This window comes from Pongo abelii, chromosome 20 (assembly GCF_028885655.2).
Source record: "Pongo abelii isolate AG06213 chromosome 20, NHGRI_mPonAbe1-v2.0_pri, whole genome shotgun sequence".
Taxonomy (NCBI): Eukaryota; Metazoa; Chordata; class Mammalia; order Primates; family Hominidae; genus Pongo; species Pongo abelii.
The window spans coordinates 11,286,144-11,305,442 of NC_072005.2; the positions used below are offsets into that span (position 1 = coordinate 11,286,144).

At 53.2% G+C, this 19,299-nt stretch overlaps 1 protein-coding gene across 8 annotated transcripts in view; it reads right to left on the reverse strand.

Moving 5' to 3' along the window:
- Nucleotides 1–17,784, reverse strand: part of DOCK6 (dedicator of cytokinesis 6) — a 63,306-nt gene extending 45,522 nt beyond the window's left edge. For 5 of the 8 annotated variants that reach the window (XM_054539688.2, XM_024237575.3, XM_063719938.1 and 2 more), the window contains exons 1-9: nucleotides 17,621–17,679; nucleotides 8,374–8,461; nucleotides 7,529–7,704; nucleotides 7,228–7,296; nucleotides 6,865–6,994; nucleotides 5,624–5,836; nucleotides 2,522–2,607; nucleotides 458–524; nucleotides 209–358 (exon numbers count right to left, since the gene is read on the reverse strand). In XM_054539688.2, coding sequence (XP_054395663.2) covers nucleotides 209–358; nucleotides 458–524; nucleotides 2,522–2,607; nucleotides 5,624–5,836; nucleotides 6,865–6,994; nucleotides 7,228–7,296; nucleotides 7,529–7,704; nucleotides 8,374–8,461; nucleotides 17,621–17,664 — 1,023 coding nt within the window. In that variant the 5' untranslated portion in view covers nucleotides 17,665–17,679. Of the gene's footprint in view, nucleotides 1–208; nucleotides 359–457; nucleotides 525–2,521; nucleotides 2,608–5,623; nucleotides 5,837–6,864; nucleotides 6,995–7,227; nucleotides 7,297–7,528; nucleotides 7,705–8,373; nucleotides 8,462–17,620 lie in introns of all 8 variants that reach the window. The other 3 variants (XM_054539691.2, XM_024237576.3, XM_054539692.2) reach the window with 2 other exon arrangements.
- Nucleotides 17,785–19,299: the final 1,515 nt, after the last annotated feature.

A 19,299-nucleotide genomic window follows, 5' to 3' on the forward strand; every position in this document is an offset into this window, starting at 1 on the left:
GTTCTCAGCTCAACTGTCGCCTCTCCCTGGAAGCCCTCGGTGATTTCTCCCCAACTGAGTTGGGTCAGGGGCCTCCTCCCTGCCTGTGTTTCCCCCACAACAGCCCTGATTACCCTTCTTGGTGATGTATCTGTCTCATTCTGTGAAGGCAGGGACGAAATCAGCGATATTCGCCATTACCACCCCCTTGCCCAGCCCCAGCAGGCACCTTGATGACCAGGAAGATGTCAGGTGAGGGGTAGGTCACAGAGAAGATGGCAGAGCGGGCCAGGGTGGAGATGGCAGGGTGGGTGCCATGAGCCCGAAGCAGCCCCTTCATGGAGTCCGAGTTCAGGTCAAAGTAGAAGTTCTCCGAGATCTGGGGACACCAGAGGCAGCTGGGCCACCACCTCTGGGAAGCCCACAGCCCCCCAACAAGGAGGAGGAAGGGGAGGAAAGAGAAAAAAGGGGCTCCTACCTTCTTTTTCTCCCGCACATCATACAGAGCCAAGATCCCAAAGATGGGCTCAATTTCAATCTCGAACCTACAAGTAAACGGGAGGGAGGGGGCTCTCCTTAACCCTTCCCGCCGTCCACACACCCCACTCCCTCTTGAGGCCCAAGGTGGGGGGCATCTGACTCCCACTGGGCCACATGGAACTGCCACTTAAGGGCTTGCAGAAAAGGTACATCTCATCATTTTGCAAAAGGGGAAACTGAGGCACTGAAGTTGGTTTTTTTTTTTTTTTTTTTTTTTTTCTGAGACAGAGTCTCACTCTGTTGCCCAGGCTGGAGTGGAGTGGTGCAATCTTGGCTCACTGCAACCTCCGCCTCCCAGGTTTAAGCAATTCTCCTGTCTCAGCCTCCTGAGTAGCTGGGACTACAGGCACGTGCCACCACGCCCAGCTAATTTTTTGTGTTTTTAGTAGAGACAGGGTTTCACCATGTTGGCCAGACTGGTCTCGATCTCCTGACCTCATGATCTGCCCGCCTTGGCCTCCCAAAGTGGTGGGATTATAGGTGTGAGCCACCGTGCCCAGCCAACACTGAAGTTTTTTTTCCCCCTCCCTACACCCTCAGTAAGTAACTCACACAGAGCTCCTCCTCCCTGCAACCACGGCCCTTGTTCAGTTGGCATGGGGGCAGTTTTGGGCTCAACAATCCCCACATCTTGAAATTCTCAACTTCCGGGCTTCCCCATCCCTCCTTTCTGGGGTGTCATCTGCCGCCACTGTCACTCTGCACGGAGCTCCCATCTCGCTCACCTGAACGGCCACCATACGTCCTTCTCTGTCTTACTCTACCTTGCTGGCCTCCGCTTACCACGCACCAACAAACTGAAACACTGAGCACTCCCTGTTACATCCCTTCCATCCTCTCTATTCAGCCAGCTCCTCTTCCTCACTGGGTTTCCATATACACGTCCCCCTGCAAGGGAAGCTGTCCCAGATACCCGCTCCCACCCCTCAAGCTGGGCCAGGGGCCTCCTCCAGGACTCTAGGCACTTTCAGCATCACTTATCCAGGCTCTGTGTGGTCATCACATGGTTATGTGTCCTGTATATAGTAGGGACTTCATAAACGTTTTTTTTTAGTTTGCTTTTTTTGAGGCTGGAGCGCAATGGCACAATCTCGGCTCACTGCAACCTCTGCCCTCCGGGTCAAGTGATTCTCCCGCCTCAGCCTCCCAAGTAGTGGGGATTACAGGTGCCTGCCACCACATCTGGCTAATTTTTTTTTTTTTTTCAGTAGAGATGGTGTTTTGCCATGTTGGCCAGGCTGGTCTCAAATTACTGAGCTCAGGTGATCCGCCCGCCTTGGCTTCCCAAAGTATTAGGATTACAGGTGGGAGCCACCGTGCCCAGCCAATAAGTGTTTGTTGAATGACTGGATGAGCCCACAGAGCCAGTTCCCAATCCTTGTGTTTAGGGCAGGAGGCCCACCTGGGCCTCAGGCCAGAATGGAGCCTCCCTTTCCTGCCCCGATCCAGGCAGGAACTCGGAGTGGGGAGAGGCAGGGCCAGGCTCAGGTCCAAGTCCACATCCTGTTCAACTCTGTTCCCACGCACTTCTGCTGCTCCCCGGGGGCTGGTGTGGAGGGGCCCTGGGTGGCTGAGAGCCAGGCCCAGGGTCACTAGCACCCGCCCCAAAGCCTCCCGGCCAAACCCTGGATCCCAGCAGCAGAGCAGGCAAATGCCAGACTCCAGCCTTACAAGTTGTATGGTCTTGGCATCATGATGTTACCACTCCGTGCCTCAGTTTCCCCACCTGTGCCCACTTCGTGAGGTTGTGGTGAAGATTAGATGGGTTCATATACATGAAAGGCTGAGAACTGATCCTGGCATACAATTGGCACTTAAGGATTGGCGACTTGGGATAACGAAAAAGGAAGTCTTACTTCCCCCTATGAAAGCCCATACATAGGTGGCCACATAGGTGACAGGGCTGCACACGGTAATGGCACTGCTCATGTAGTGTGTACCCCACTGGAACCCATGTGGTCCTTTCACGCATCTAAGAAGAGAGACATGTCAGTATACTCACTTGAGCGACAGACACTTGACCAAGATCCTCTGTCCAAAGTGCTCGCGGGGTGGCTCTGGGCGGCTACAGCGTTCCACGGCTTCATCCTGCCAAGAGTGGGGAGTGGGAGCTGGGACATCCTCCAGGAAGGGTCTGGAATGCCCAGCCTCAGACCAGCTCTACCCCAGCCTGACTAACCGTCTTTCCGTCCCTGCCTCTGAGCCTTTACACGTGCTGTTCCCATGCCTGGAAAGCCCGTCTTCTCCCACTCCTCCTTGTCTGGCTAATGTCTGCTCACTGGTCATATATACTTCTACTATATAGAGGTATATAGTAGGTATCCATATATAGAAGCTTTTTTTTTTTTTTTTTTTGAGATGGAGTCTCGCTCTGTCACCCATGCTGGAGTGCAGCGGTGTGATCTTGGCTCATTGCAACCTCTGCCTCCCGGGTTCAAGTGATTCTCCTGCCTCAGCCTCCGGAGTAGCTGGGATTGCAGCTTAGCCAACACTTCCTCCAGGAAGTCCTCCCTGACCCCTGAGGCCTGGGCAGGCACCTCTTTCGGGTGCCCACAACGTCCTGGTGTAAGGAGCCATGGTGGCCGGGACACTGAGGAACGTGTGAGGGACAATTACTAGCACCTCCTCATAGCACTACTCTGTCTCGGTTATAAGTTCCTAGTAGAGAGGTCTCTCCTCCGCTAGTGAACTCTGAAGGCAGGGACTGGGTCTCTCTGTTCATGGCTATATCCCCAATGCCAACAATACAGTGGGTACCCAAACATGTTAGTCGAGTAATTATAGAGGTATGCAATAGGTACCTACTAAAAGTTGGTTGGATGAACATAAGCATATACAGAAAGCATCCAATAAATGTTGATTGGAGATATAGGGATATACACTCAATAAGGCAACCAGTAAGTACTGATTGAATAAATATGGGTGTATATAGTAAGCACTCAATAAATGGCCAAATACAAACACAGGAGTGTATACTAGGTACCAAATAAATGTTGGTTGGATAAAAATAGACATATGTGCTAGGTGTTCAATACATATTGGTTGATTAAATAGAGAACTATACAGTAGGCATTCAGGTATTAAATAAATATAGGGATATACAGTTGGTACCCAATACATGCTTGTTGGATAAATAATTTTTAAAAATTTATTTTCTGGCCGGGCGCAGTGGCTCACACCTGTAATCCCAGCACTCTGGGAGGCTGAGGCAGGCAGATCACAAGGTCAGGAGTTTGAGACCAGCCTGGCCAACATGGTGAAACCCTATCTCTACTAAAAATACAAAAATTAGCCAGGCATGGTGGCACGTGCCTGTAGTCCCAGCTACTCAGGAGGCTGAGGCAGAAGAATCGCTTGAACCTGGGAGGTGGAGGTTGCAGTGAGCTGAGATGGCGCCACTGCACTCCAGCCTGGGCGACAGAACGAGACTTGTCTCAACAAAAAAAAATTTTATTTTATATATTTTTTTACCTTTCCTATGGTGTTGATGGTTGGATAAATATAGGAGTATATAGTAGGTGTTCATATGTAAAAGCTATTGAGGCCGGGCGCGTGGCTCAAGCCTGTAATCCCAGCACTTTGGGAGGCCGAGGCGGGTGGATCACCTGAGGTCAGGAGTTCAAGACCAGCCTGGCCAACATGGCCAAACCCCGTCTCTACTAAAAAAAATACAAAATTAGCTGGGCGTGGTGGCGGGTGCCTGTAGTCCCAGCTACTCAGGAGGCTGAGGCAGGAGAATGGTGTGAACCCGGGAGGCGGAGCTTGCAGTGAGCCGAGATAGCACCACTGCAGTCCGGCCTGGGCGACAAGAGCAAGACTCCATCTCAAAAAAAAAAAAAAAAAAGCTATTGAATAAACATAGGGGATAGAGTAGGTGCCCAATAAATGCTGGTTAGCTAACTATAAAGGTATATAGTAGGTGTCCACATACAGAAGCTATCTTTTTTTTTTTTTGAGACAGAGTCTCGCTCTGTTGCCCAGGCTGGAATGCAGTGGTGCGATCTTGGCTCACTGCAACCTCTGCCTCCTAGGTTCAAGTGATTCTCCTGTCTCAGTCTCCAGAGTAGCTGGGATTACAGGTGCCCACTACCATGCCTGGTTAATTTTTGTACTTTTAGTAGAGATGGGGTTTCACCATGTTGGTCAGGCTGGTCTCAAACTCCTGACCTCAGGTGATCCACCCGCCTCAGCCTCCCAAAGTGCTGGGATTATAGGTGTGAGCCACCACACCCAGCCAGAAGCTACTTTTTTTTTTTTTTTGAGACAGAGTTTTGCTCTATTGCCCAGGCTGGAGTGCAGTGACAGTGATTTCGGCTCATTGCAGCCTTCACCTCCCGGGTTCTGGCGATTCTCATGCCTCAGCCTCCTGAGTAGCTGGGATTACAGGCACCTGCCACCATGCCTGGCTAACTTTTGTATTTTCAATAGAGATGGGGTTTCACCATGTTGGCTGGTCTTGAACTCCTGGCCTCAAGCGATCTGCCCACCTCAGCCTCCCAAAGTGCTGGGATTATAGGTGTGAGCCACCACACCCAGCCAGAAGCTACTTTTTTTTTTTTTTTGAGACAGAGTTTTGCTCTATTGCCCAGGCTGGAGTGCAGTGACAGTGATTTCGGCTCATTGCAGCCTTCACCTCCCGGGTTCTGGCGATTCTCATGCCTCAGCCTCCTGAGTAGCTGGGATTACAGGCACCTGCCACCATGCCTGGCTAACTTTTGTATTTTCAATAGAGATGGGGTTTCACCATGTTGGCTGGTCTTGAACTCCTGGCCTCAAGCGATCTGCCCACCTCAGCCTCCCAAAGTGCTGGGATTACAGGCATGAGCCACCATGCCTGGCCTAGAAGCTATTAAATAAGCATAGGGTATACAATAGGCATCCAATAAATGCTGGTTGGATAAATATAGGGGTATATAGTAGGTGTCCACATACAGAAGATATTGAATAAACATAGGATATACAGTAGGTGCCCAATAAATGCTGATTGGATTAATACAGGTGTATATAGTAGATGTCCATCTATACAAGCTCTTGAATAAACATGAAGTATACAATAGGCACCCAGTAAATGCTGGTTGGCTGATATCTGGGAAGGGGCACCCACCTCGTCAGGCGCCAGGTAGAGGGTGAGCAGGGCTGGGGGCCGGTGCTGCCGTCGAAGGGTTTCATTGCGCCGGTCCACATCTTCTGGGGCCACCCGCTCTAGCAGTGAGGGCAGCAATGAGTCAGCTGCCAGGTTCCTCAGGTCGAAGATGCTAGAGGCACCACTGCTTCGAGGTGTGTCTTCTGGGGAGCCTGAGCCACGCTGGGAGTCATTCTGCCAGTGGAGAATGCGCAAGCACTGAGTGCCAGCTGTATACACCCTCACCCCACTCTGGTGACAGTGTCCTCATACTCATTCTAGAGATGGGGAAATTGAGGGTCAGGGGGTAAGGGTCATCACTCTAAGGGTCACCTGGGGGTTTTGCCTACCCTCTTTCCAGAAACTTCTGTCTGGAGAGCCTCCCAACTTTTACCATTGCTGGGGGAGGCTACTCCTTATCTCACATTTGGGACTTTAGGTGATCCTTATCTGGCCAATCAAAACACATCTACCTACCCTAGGGACTGGCTCCAAGGGCCTGGGCTGGGCCAATGAAAGCCTTCCCTGGGACTTTGTTCACTGTCGCCAGGGAAGGAGAGAGTTCTTCCTGACCTTCCTGCACTGGATCAAATCCCACCTCAGCTCTGTGACACTGGGTCTCTGACCCCCAACTCTAAGGGCCTCAGTTTCCCTACGTACATCTAAAAATAATAACAAAATTAGCCGGCATGGTGGCGCATGCCTGTAATCCCAGCTACCCGGGAGGCTGAGGTGGGAGGATTGCTTGAATCCGGGAGGTGGAGGTTGCAGTGAGCTGAGATTGCACCACTGTACTCCAGCCTGGGCGACGGAGTGAGACTCCATCTCAAAATAATTAATTAAAATAATAATAATAATGAAAACAACAATAATATTTGGAATAATCACGGTTGGTACACAGTAGGTGCTCAGTAAATGTTGATTGACAAAATACAGGCTCACGGCCTCTAAGAACCTTGCTGTGCCTCAGTTTCCTTGCCTGGGTGTAATGGCTGCCCTGACTCCTAGGATGAAAGCAGAGGACACATATAAAGCCTTCAGTAAACCCTAAGCACTCAATAAATGTTTATAATTATGACCCCTAACTTTTTACTCATGGGGACTGATGCAATTCCTTTTGAGCTCAAGCCTGTTTGGGTCATTTCCTGTCACATGTGACCAAAAGCTGAGGCCGGAGCCTCCACACATATCCCTTCTGTGACCCCAGCCAGGGGCTTCCTCACCGAGTCCTCAGGGCCGGACCTCTCGTCTCCAGAAGCATCCTGCTCAAAGACCTGGCGGGGGAGGCCCTTCTGTCGCTCCCGCTGTGTCTCCGTGGTGACGGGGCTGTATGCTGCACTCAGGTACTGATACCTAGCAGGAAACGGGGCTGGGCAGGTAGGGAGGGCTGAGGGCCCCCAGGGGGTCCCCAGTGTGTTCTGACACACCTACATGGCACCTCCAAAGCCACCGTCCTTGTGCTCCACCAGACAAGTTTGCCTGCTCTTGCAGGGACAATGGGCAGATACACAGTAGGACCGGCTGCAGACATCAGCTCAGCCCTTTTGGGTTCCGAACCCCCTGAGCTGCCCCCAAGTCAGACTCACCTTCTGTGGACGATGACCCAGTCCTCGATATACATCTCCACCACGGCCCTCACCTGGGCATCCAGTTTTCTGCAGCAAAAGAAGATAAGGGTAAACAGAGGCAGGGCCTCTGTGAATCCTTCTGCTAGCCTGTAAGGTTAGCACTGTCCTGCCTATTCCAGACAAGGGGAGATGGAGGCTCAGAGAAAAAGCATGGCTTGTCCAAGGTCATGGCCAAGCCAGGAGCTCAACTCGGGCTGTTGATGGGGATGGCAGAGACAGAGTGGAATCACAGGCAGAGAGGGTGTGGGGCTGAACCCACTCATCCTTGGGGATCCCGGGCTCCGTGGTCCGGCATTCCCGGGGCTGCAGCAGCAGCTCCAGGTCATCAGCTGGGAATTCTACCAGGTCCCTGAGGGGACCGGGCTCAGCATCTGGTGGCCGGCTCAGAAGTACATCCTCAAAGTCCAGGGGCTCGACAACTTCAGTCAGTGGGACCTGGATTGGAGCAAAGTGGCTGTGATCGCACTGCCTAGGAGGCTGAGAGTGGGGGCACGAAGCAGGGGTGGGTGCGTGCTGGCTTCAAATTCAAATAGGGGAGCGGTGGGAGCCATGGAGGGTGTTGGAGCTACGGAGGAACCATGGAGGACGATGACCTCAGACTCTCCACCCCCCACCTCAGCTTTCCCTGCCCTGCCCCTCCCTCCAGGGGCTCCAGGAAGGAAATCACACCCCATGCCTGGAAGGGCAGAAACTAACAGTGGAAGGAAAGAAATGTTGACAGAGGCCAGGCAAAAGAGAATTCCTAAAGCGCCCCCAACCCTGTGGGCAACGTGGCCCACACCTCTCAGGCGAAAGTCACTCCCCTCCCCAACCTCCCCCTCCTCCATCCCCATATAGGTGGTCCAGGCGGCTGGAGATGGGGGACATCAGGAGGGAGCCACTCCCCCTGACCACCCACAGGGTGACAAGCAGCTGCAGGGAGAGTGGCCACAGGAATTGGTGACAGTACTAGGACCAGGACAGGGACTCCCTCCCCTGACACTGCTGGGTCCCCACAGGACAGGCCACAGGAGGGAGGGGGTGGGATAGATCCTAGGCCAAGGAAGCCCCTACCTCTGTCTGAGAGACGGCAGGGAGCTGGGGGCAGACCCCCCAAATACTTACCCCCAGGGAGCTGCTGCAGCGCCTGCTGGAGTGGGGGGAGCCACTGCGTTCCCGGGACACCTGCTTCCGCACCTCTGCGGCCACCGTCCTGGAAAGACAGGGAGGGGGCCACTGGGGACAGGAAAACTCAGGCAGCGGAGCGGACAGATTCTTTCTATGAGGAAAATCCAGATTGTGGAATGAAATAAATAGGCCGAGGGCTAAGAGAACCACGAGTGCTGAGGCTTTAAGGGCCCACAGCTCCCCGGTTCCCCCAACCCCTTCCCCATCAAGCACAGATCAGGAGATGAAAATGCTGCCACCAGTGGGGTCTGAAGCCATCACGGGCTCTCCTTCCCCTCCCGGCTGGGCCTGTGATCTTCCAGGTCTGGAGGGAGGCCCACGGGTCCTTGGCCTCTGCTCCCTCATCTGTGGGACCTCTGTCCATCCTGCTGTTCCCCAACACACCCAGCCCTGCCCCTGGACCCCATCCAGAACATATATCCCTTCCCATCCTTGCTTTGGGGCCTTGCACAAGTCATTTCCACCTCTGAGCCTCAGTTTACCCATCTGTAGCTGTTGCCTTGACTTCACAGAGCTGCTGGGCAGAGCGGAGCCTGGGGCCTGGCCTAAAGTCACAGAGATCCTGAGATGAGGCCATTGTGTCAGAGGTCAACCTGGCCTGCGGGGCCCAGAGCTGGGAGGCCTTTTAAGTAACCCCATGCAACCAAGGTGGGCCCTGGGGCCTTCCTGGGCCACCTGGATCTGAGCAGGCCTTCAAAATCAGGGAGGATGGCCGGGCGTGGTGGCTCACACCTATAATCCCAGCACTTTGAGAGGCTGAGGCAGGCGGATCACCTGAGGTCAGAAGTTCAAGAAGGGCCTGGCCAACAAGGGAAAACCCTGCCTCTACTGAAAGTACAAAAATTAGCCAGACTCCTGTAGTCTCAGCTACTTGAGAGGCTGAGGCAGGAGAATCGCTTGAACCCAGGAGGTGCAGGTTGCAGTGAGTCGAGATCGCGCCACTGCACCCCAACCTGGGCAACAGAGCAAGACTTTGTCTCAAAAAAAAAAAAAAAAAATTAGGGAGGATGGGGGTAAAGGGGCAAGACTCGCAGTAGAGGGGATTCTGCAGGAATGTGGAGCAGAGCCAGTGGGGACAGGGATGGCTCAGCCCTCCAATTCCTCTGGCTGAGCTCAGAAGGGAATGAGAGAGCCATGCAGTTACCTGAGGGTAGAGGGTGCCCAGCAGGGGGCACAGCAGGTGCAAAGGACCTGAGTTCGGGCTCCGTGCTTTGAGTGTGGAGACTCCTGCTCCCTGGGGTCTCTGTGACGGCAGGAGCTAGGGCTGTGCGTCCCCCAAAGAGGGCCTTGCACATACTAGGCACACACTCCTTTTTTTTTTGAGATGGAGTTTTACTCTTGTTGCCCAGGCTGGAGTGCAATGGCCGCGATCCCGGCTCACTGCAACATCCCCTTCCCTGGTTCAAGTGATTCTCCTGCCTCCGCCTCCTGAGTAGCTGGGATTACAGGCATGCGCCACCACGCCCAGCTAATTTTTCATATTTTTAGCAGAGACAGGGTTTCACAATGTTGGCCAGGCTGGTCTCAAACTCCTGACCTTAGGTGATACACCTGCCTCAGCCTCCCAAAGCGCTGGGATTACAGGCATGAGCCACCGCTCCCGACCTTCCTTTTTTTTTTTTTTTTTTTTCCCGAGACAGACAGGGTTGCTCTTTTGCCCAGGCTGGAGCGTAGTGACACGATATTGGCTCACTGCAACCTTCACCTCCCAGGCTCAAGTGATCCTCCTCCCACCTCAGCCTCAGCCTCCCAAGTAGCTGTGATTACAGGTGTGCACCACCACGCCTGGTTAATCTTTCTATTTTCAGTAGAGACAGGGTCTTGCCATGTTTCCCAGGCTGGTCTCGAACTCCTGAGCTCAAGCGATCTGCCCGCCTTGTACTTTTTTTGGATAGAATGAGTGAGTCCCTTCCAGTCTTCTTCTACAACTTGCCCAAATCTGCTGAGTGAGGGGAAACCCCAGGTCTTCTGGCTGTGTGGCTTTGGGCAGGTAGGATACCCTCTCTGGGCCTCAGTCCCTCTTAAAATAGAGAAGCTGATTGACTCGGTTTTCAGGCCTTACTCCCTTCTGCTTCCCAATTCCCTGTGTAGTTGTAAATTTTTTTTTTTTTTTTGAGATGGAGTCTCGCTCTGTTGCCCAGGCTGGAGTGCAGTGGCACAATCTCGGCTCACTGCAAGCTCCACCTCCCGGGTTCACGCCATTCTCCTGCCTCAGCCTCCCGAGTAGCTGGGACTACAGGTGCCCACCACTACACCCAGCTAATTTTTTGTATTTTTAGTAGAGACGGGGTTTCACCGTGTTAGCCAGGATGGTCTTGAACTCCTGACCTCAGGTGATCCGCCCGTCTCGGCCTCCCAAAGTGCTGGGATTACAGGTGTGAGCCACCGCGCCTGGCCCCATTTTTGCTCTTAACAGTCCTGGAGTCTTGCTTCTACTGACTGGGGGGCGGTTGAAAAAGGAGCTTGTGGGGAATTCAAAGGATGTGAAAAATTAGGGCTTTTGTCTTCAAATTCCCAAAGTCAGGCTGCTGCCTCCAGAACCCTGGGCACACAGGGGCTGGGGGATAATTTACAAAAGATGCTGGGACAGGGGACAAAGCTGTGCCCTGGTCCCAGCTGTTCTGCAGCTGCTGCTCCAGAGGAGGGAGAGGGGAGGAGGGACGGCTGGGCCTCCAGCTTCATTTTCCCCTTGGCCTTGGAGAGAGGCCCCTGCAGTGGGAAAATGCCGGGTCTGCAACACCACAGCCACAGAGCCAGCTGACTGCATCACAGGACTCTGCACGGACACCCATCAAGCGTGGATGAGTGACCATCAGTCTCTCAGCCTCGGAGCTCAGGCCACTGACCACCTTCTTGAGCTGTTCTGAGTGTAAGGCTTTGCACACAGTAAGTGCTCAATTAGGGCTTGCTGCCACCATGTTGTCTTCAAAGACAATCCTAGGCAGCTGGGATTTCTGACCCTGGTTTTTTGTTTTCATTTAAAAAAAAATTTTTATTTATTTTTTTGAGACAAGAGTTTCGCTCTTGTTGCCCAGGCTAGAGCACAGTGGCATGATCTCAGCTCACTGCAACCTCCACCTCCAGGGTTCAAGCGATTCTCCTGCCTCAGCCTCCTAAGTAGCTGGGATTACAGGCGCCCACCACCACGCCAGGCTAATTTTTTGTATTTTTAGTAGAGATGGGGTTTCATCATCTTGGCCAGGATGGTCTCAAACTCCTGACCTCCGGTGATGCACCCACCTCAGCCTCCCAAAGTTCTGGGATTACAGGCATGAGCCACTGAGCCCGGCCTGTTTTTGTTTTTTTGTGTCTGTTTTTTTGAGACAGGTCTTACTGTCGCCCAGGCTGGAATGCAGTGGTGCAATCACGGCTTACTGCAGCCTCAACCTCCTGGGTTCAAGCAATCCTCCTGCCTCAGCCTCCCGAGTAGCTGGGACAACCGATGCATACCACCATGCTTGGCTAATTATTATTATTATTATTATTATTATTTTGTAGAAATGGGGTCTCACTATGTTGCCTAGTATGGTCTCAAACTCCTGACCTCCCGTGATCTTCCCGCCTCAGCCTCCCAAAGTGCTGGGATTACAGGTGTGAGCCACTGTGCCTGGCCTCTGATCCTGTTTTTACACCAAGGTGAGACGTAGATGACAACCATGAGAGTCAGGCATGGTGGCTTGCACCTGTAATCCCAGTGCTTTGGGAGGCCAAGGCGGGAGGATCGCTTGAGCCCAGGAGTTTGAGGCTGCAGTGATGGCACCAGTGCACTCCAGCCTAGGCTACAGAGACACTGTCTCTTAAAAAAAAAAAAAAGAAAGAAAGGCTGGGCACTGTGGCTTATTCCTGTAATCCCAGCACTTTGGGAGGCCGAGGCGGGCAGATCATCTGAGGTCAGGTGTTTAACACCAGCCTGGCCAACATGGTGAAACCCCGTCTCTACTAAAAATACAAAAATTAGCCAGGCATGGTGGCACATGCCGGTAATCTCAGTTACTCAGGAGGCTGAGGCAAGAGAATCACTTGAACCCGGGAGGTGGAGGTTGCAGTGAGCCGAGATTGCGCCACTGTACTCCAGCCTAGGGAACAGAATGAAACGCTGTCTCAGAAAAAAAAAAAAAAAAAAAAAAAATCCATCTGTAAGCCAGGTGTTGTGGCTCACGCCTATATTCCCAGCATTTTGGGAGCCTGAGGTGGGAAGATCACATGAGGCCAGGAGTTCAAGACCAGCTTGGGCAACATAGCGAGACCCCTTTTCTAATAAACACAAATGTACACACACACACACACACACACACACAGAAAAAACCATCTGTGATTATTAAGCAAGGTTGAAAATATGCCAATCCAGCAATTCTCCTCCAAGGTGTAGATTATTCAGAAGGAAACACATGGCCAAGAATGTCGACACCTCTGATCACGACAGCTCCAAAGTGAAACTCACATGTTCACTGACCAAAGAGGGAAATAAATGCACGAGGCAGGGGAATACTACCCAGCAATGAAAAAGGATTGCAGGCAATGGCCCAGCTGAGCCTTCCTGACATGATGCTGAGTGAACAAAGTTGGGCACATGGATGCAACATCTCATGATTCAGTTTATATGACAACCTAAAACACGCCAGATCAGGTAGGGCTCCTGGCATGTGGGAGGGAGCCAGGACGGTGGAGATGGTCCCCATGGGAAATTGACCAAGCGGCCATTTCCCTGCCCTTTGCTTTATAATTATTATTTAAACTTTGCACTTTTCTTTCTCTCTCTCTCTCTTTTTTTTTTTCTTCAGATGGAGTCTCTGTTGTCCAGGCTGGAGTGCAGTGGTGAAATCTCAGCTCACTGCAACCTCCACGGCCCGGGTTCAAGCTATTCTCCTGCCTCAGCCTCCCGAGTAGCTGGGATTACAGGCACCCACCACCATGCCCAGCTAATTTTTGTATTTTTAGTAGAGATGGTGTTTCACCATGTTGGCCAAGCTGGCCTCGAACTCCTGACCTCATGTGATCCGCCCACCTCAGCCTCCCAAAGTGCTGGGATTACAAGCATGAGCCACCGCGCCCGGCCTATAACTATTCTTTAAACTTTGCACTTTTCTTTCTCTCTTTTTTTTTTTTTCTTGAGATGGAGTCTCTGCCACCCAGGCTGAAGTGCAGTGGCGTGATCTCGGCTCACTGCAACCTCCATGTCCCGGGCTCAAGTGATTCTCCTACCTCAGCTTCCCCAGTAATTGGGATTACAGGCACTCGCCACCATGCCCGGCTAATTTTTATATTTTTAGTAGAGATGGGGTTTCACCATCTACAGTCCCGAACTCCTGACCTCAGGTGATCCGCCTGCCTCAGCCTTCCAAAGTGCTCGGATTATCGGCATGAGCCACCACACCCAGCCTACTTTCTTTTTCTTTCGAGACAGGGTCTCACTCTGTCACTCAGGCTGGAGTGCAGTGGCGCAATCATGGCTCACTGCAGCCTCAACCTCCTGGGCTCCAGCGATCCTCTCATCTCAGCCTCCCCAGGAGCTGGGACTACAGGTATGACCCACCATCACACCTGAGTAATTTTTTTTTGTAGAGACAGGGTCTCGCTATGTTGCCCAGGCTGGTCTTGAACTCCTGGCCTCCCAAAGTGGTAGGATTACAGGTGTGAGCCACCATACCTGGCCCAAAATTTGTAGTTTTTGGTATGAATGTTGTATGTTACAGTTTTTTAAATGGTAAAAAAATAACAATATGTGTATGTGCTTGTGTTTGCCGATATATTCAGGGATCGGGGAGAGAGAGAGAGAGAGATGTTTCCCTGAAATTTCAGTGGTAATTTTGGGATTTTGAAATTTGTCAATAAATACCTCATTTTCTTCCCACCCCTCCAATGAATTGTTATTTCTTTTCTTTTTTTTCTTTTTTCTTTTTTTTTTTGAGATGGAGTCTCGCTCTGTCGCTCAGGCTGGAGTGCAGTGGTGGGATCTCGGCTCATTGCAACCTCTACCTCCCAGGTTCAAGCAATTCTCCTGCCTAAGCCTCCCAAGTAGCTGGGATTACAGGCGTGCATCACCACGCTTTTGTAAATTTGTAAAGTTACAAAAAGCTAACTTTTTGTATTTTTCGTAGAGACGGAGTTTCACCATGTTGGCCAGGCTGGTCTCGAACTCCTGACCTCAGGTGATCCACCTGCCTCAGCCTCCCAAAGTCTGGGATCACAGGCGTGAGCCGCCGCGCCTGGCCTTTTTTTTTTTTTTTTTTGGAGACAGAGTCTTATTCTGTCACCCAGGCTGGAGTGCAGTGGCACGATCTCTGCTCACTGCAACCTCCACCTCCTGGGTTCAAGTGATCCTCTTGCCTCAGCCTCTGGAGTAGCTGGGATTACAGACGTGTGCCACCACTCCTGGCTAATTTTTGTATTTTTAGTAGACACGGGGTTTCACCATGTTGTTCAGGCTGGTGTCGAACTCCTAACCTCAGGTGATTCACTCGCCTCAGCCTCCCAAAGTCCTGGGATTACAGGTGTGAGCCACCGTGCCCTGCCGAGAGTGACAACCACTTTAAACCTCAGTTTGAATAGTCACACCTGAGCCAATGGGCCTTGGTGAGGATTAAACAAGTGATATCCCAGATGGGGACCAGCACTCAGTAAGTGCTAACAAATGTTGATCATTCTCATTATTCCATACCTTATCTGTAAAATTAAAAATTGTACAAGTTAAAAAAAGAACAAATTAGATTGCATACAGCAACACTTGTCCATGTTGTCTACACTCTTAAAATTTTGTATTTTAAGTTGCCCTCCCCAAACCTTTTTTAAAAGAATCTATCTGTTCATTAGAAATCTGGAAGACTGTCTAATATTCGGGTTAATCTGGTATTTGTGGAATAAATGACTGAATGGATGAACAGATGAATATAGGACCAGCTCTGAGTATGTAGACACCTGGGTGCCCAAGAGCGAAGTTGCTCTGGAAGCCCTGGGCCACTCCCTCACAGCTCACTAGGGCCCCAGGATCATTCTCTACTCTTTCCCTGAGCTCTACAGTATCCAAAACTCCTCTTTCTCACTTGAGTAAAAACCAGGACCCAAGGACATACAGACCAAAATGCAAAGAAACAGACAGCAGGCTGGGCGCAATGGCTCACGCCTGTAATCCCAGCATTTGGGAAGCCAAGGTAGGAGGATCGCTTGAGCCCAGGAGTTTGAGGCCAGCCTGGGCAAGATAGTGAGATCCCGTTTCTACAAAAGGTTAAAAAGTTAGCCGAGTGTTGCAGCATACACCTGTAGTCCCAGCTATTTGGGAGGCTGAGGCAGGAGGATCACTTGAGCCCGGGAGATTGAGACTGCTGTGAGCCAAGATATCACCAGTGCACTCCAGTCTGGGTGACAGAGCAAGACCCTGTAAAGGAAAAAAAAAAAAAAAAAAGCCTGGGTGCAGTGGCTCACACCTGTAATCCCAGCACCTTGGGAGGTGGGTGGATCATCTGAGATCAGGAGTTCGTGACCAGCCTGGTCAACATGGTGAAACCCCCTCTCTACTAAAAATACAAAAATTAGCTGGGTGTGGTGGTGGGCACCTGTAACCCCAGCTACTCAGGAGGCTGAGGCACAAGAATCGCTTGAACCCAGGAGGGGAAGGTTGCAGTGAGCTGATATTGTGCCACTGCACTCCAGTTTGGGTGACAGAGCGAGACTCTGTCTCAAAAAAAAAAAAAGAAAAAGAAAAGGTAAGAAAAAGAAAAAGAAAAAGACAGCAATAATGTTTGCAGCCTCAAAGACACCAAAGGTCTAAGACAGAAAGCCAATTTATAGACAAAGATAATGATAGAATATAAAAATTGCCCAGCCATTATGCCCCAGCCACCAGGTCTCATCCCTCCTCTGCTGAGAACTCCCCATGGCTCCCACCTCACCTGGGGACCTAAGTCAAAGTCCCTTGCACAGCCCACAACACCCTGTACATTCTACTCTTACTGTCCCCCTCCAGCTCTCTGTTCCTGCCTCAGGGCCTTTGCACAAACCCTTCCCACTCTTTTCCCCCACAAACAGGCCTCGATCCCTCCCTCATCTCCTTGAGGTTTTTGCTCAAAGGCACCTGCTCATCCAGGCCTTCCTGACCCACCTCCCGCATCGCAAGCAGCCCCCACCCTCCCATCCCCCTTCCCTGTCTTCTTGTCCCTACAGCACTTGTCACTGACAGGTAATCTACTTGATCAGGCTTCTGGTCTCTCTCCGCCACTATATCCCAAGAGGGGGATCTTTTGTCTCCAGAAGACCAGGGCCCAACCCACAGGGCGGCTCTTTCACCTGGGGGCAGTCAGAACAGGTCCCCCGGGGAGAGGATACCTGAGCTTCTGAACGCACCCTTGTCGCAAAGATCCCCCGCCAACTGGGGGCGAGGCTTTTCAGCCCCAGAGAGTCCGATATCCCCGTCCCAGGCTGTGACTCTCACAATCCCCAGTGGCCACGGAAATGGATCCCCCAGCGCCTAGGGCCTGTCCCCTCCCCCGTCTGCCCACCAGCTGGTTCTGTCCCCAGCCCCCACTCCCTCCATTCAATCACCCATACATCCCCAGCGCGGTCCAGCCCGTGCTGGGAGAGCCTGAAGCAGAAGGTGGGGGGGCGTCCACAGCTGTCCCCCTTCCCCTCCCCCGACAGCTGGGCACTGGACCCTGGAGGGGGAAGGGCACGAGAAACTCCTCGAGGGGTTTCAAACGCCACCAAGGAGCCCATCTCTGTCCCCAAATCTCAGAGCCTGGAGCCTCCCTGCCCCAAACCAGGCACTGAGGAAGGAACAGAAAGTCCGGCCCACCCCGATCTCCGAGAGAGCGGGGACAGTGAGGGGCCACGAGACGCGGACGCGGAGGGCAGGGAGTTCAGGGGGCGCCCGGCATCCGCATCCCCGCGCCACCTCCTCCGCGAAGCCCTCCGGACACACCCCCGCGCGTCAGGGAGGCAGAACGGCAGCCGCCATCGCGCTCCCAGCCCCGACGCGACTCCCATCTGGGACCCCCGCTGGGACCCCCGCCGGGACCCCCGCGGCCCTCCCCGCCTTCTCCCGCTCCCAGCCCCGGCCGGAGGAAGCTGGCGGGACGCGGGCCGAGGCGGAAAGGGGTTGAATTGGGGGCGCCCGGGCGGGGAGGGTCGCACCGCCCCGGGGCGGGGCCGGGCCACGTGGGGGAGGTGGGAGGGGGCCCTGCGGCCACACTACCTGTTGATCTTGTGCGCGAAGGCGCGGCGCTCGGCGGCCGCCATGGTCCTCGCGTCCCGCCGCCGCTGCCGCCGCCGCCGCCGCCACCCTGGGCCCCGGCCCCGGCCCTGCCGCCGCCGCCGCCTCCGCCTCCGCCTCCCGGTTCTGGGCAGCCGGGGCGGGGCGGGGCCGGCGCGGGGGCGGGGCCCTTCCGGGTGGCCCGGGCCGCTCCGTGCTGCCCCTGCCGGCCGGAGGGGTCGCCTGGAGTCCTGGGGGCTGGGGAAACTGAGGCTGGGGACGGAGAGGAGGCTCCGGGATCCAGGCTGGGCGGGACGCTCTTTCTACCCTAGGAAAAGGGCTGGGGAAACTGAGGCTGAGGAGGGAAGTTAGGGAGAGGAGGCGCTGGGACCCAGACTGGGGGTGCCCCAGACTCCGGGGCTGGCGGGGACGTTCTTTCCACCCTGGGAGCTGGGCTGGAGAAACTGAGCCTGAGGCGGGAGGGAAGGGAAGCGCTGAGACCCAGGCTAGGTGGACCCCAGGCTCCTGGGGTTTAGTGGGGGGGGTCTTCCCACCCCAGGAGCAGGACTGGGGAAACTGAAGCTAAGGAGGGAGGGAGGGAGGGGAGGCGCTGGGACCCAGGCTGGGTAGGCCCCAGATTTCCGGGGTTTGGGAGGGCGCTCTTTCTGCCCTCTGACTCCTGGCTGGAAAACAATAACGATGTTCATGTATCTAATAATCATACCTGTAAGTATAATCATGGCCGTGCATGGTTGCTCACGCCTGTAATCCCAGCACTTTGGGAGGCCGAGGCAGGATTGTTTGAGCCTAGGAGTTGGAGACCAGCCTGGGCAACATAATGAGACCCCGTGTCCACAAAAAATACAAAAATTAACCAGGCATGGTGGTGTGTGCTGTAATCTCAGCTACTTGGGAAGCTGAGGGAGGAGGATTGCTTGAGCCTGGGAGGTCAAGGCTGCAGTGAGCTGTGATTGTGCCATTTCAATCCAGCCTGGGTGACAGAGCGAGACCCTGTCTCAAAAAGTGTAATTGCTAAGATGTCATTGAGCCTGGCCCTGCAGTTCACACATGCAGAAGAAATGATTGTTTTCCTCCATTCTACAGATGAGTAAACTGAGGCACAGAGGTGTTCAGATGCTTGCTCAGGGTGACTCACAGGGGTCTCCGGTGCCTGCATTGTCCGTGCTCCCAGTCTACAGCGTGGGAGTCAGAGGAGCCTGGCTAGGCACTGGGGTGCCCGGAGATGTGCCCCAGGTCCAGGTGTTGGGATCTGAGTGAGCCAGTTTGGGAGTCTAGACTTGCGGGGCCGCCTCCACCAAGAGGAAGGGGTGGGGATGTCTTGGTTAATCTATGGTCTCAAATCTCTCCCCACTGGCCTCTCTCCCAGCACTGCTGCAGCATTTTAAGAGAATTCTCCAGCCGACACTCCCCTCTGGAGGAGCTCACCCCTTTCTCACCCACATGCCTCTGCACCGGCAGGTCCTTTCTCCTGGACAGCCCTTCTTTCCCTGGTCAGCAAATGCCCCAGGGAGAATTTGAGGTTGAATCAGACAAGGCCGTGGCTCTGCCTCAGGGCCTTTGCACGTGCTGCTGTTCTCTTTCCCATCTATAGGTTGCTGGCATTTTATCCTTATTTATTTATTTATTTATTTATTTATTTATTTTTAGATGGCATTTCGCTC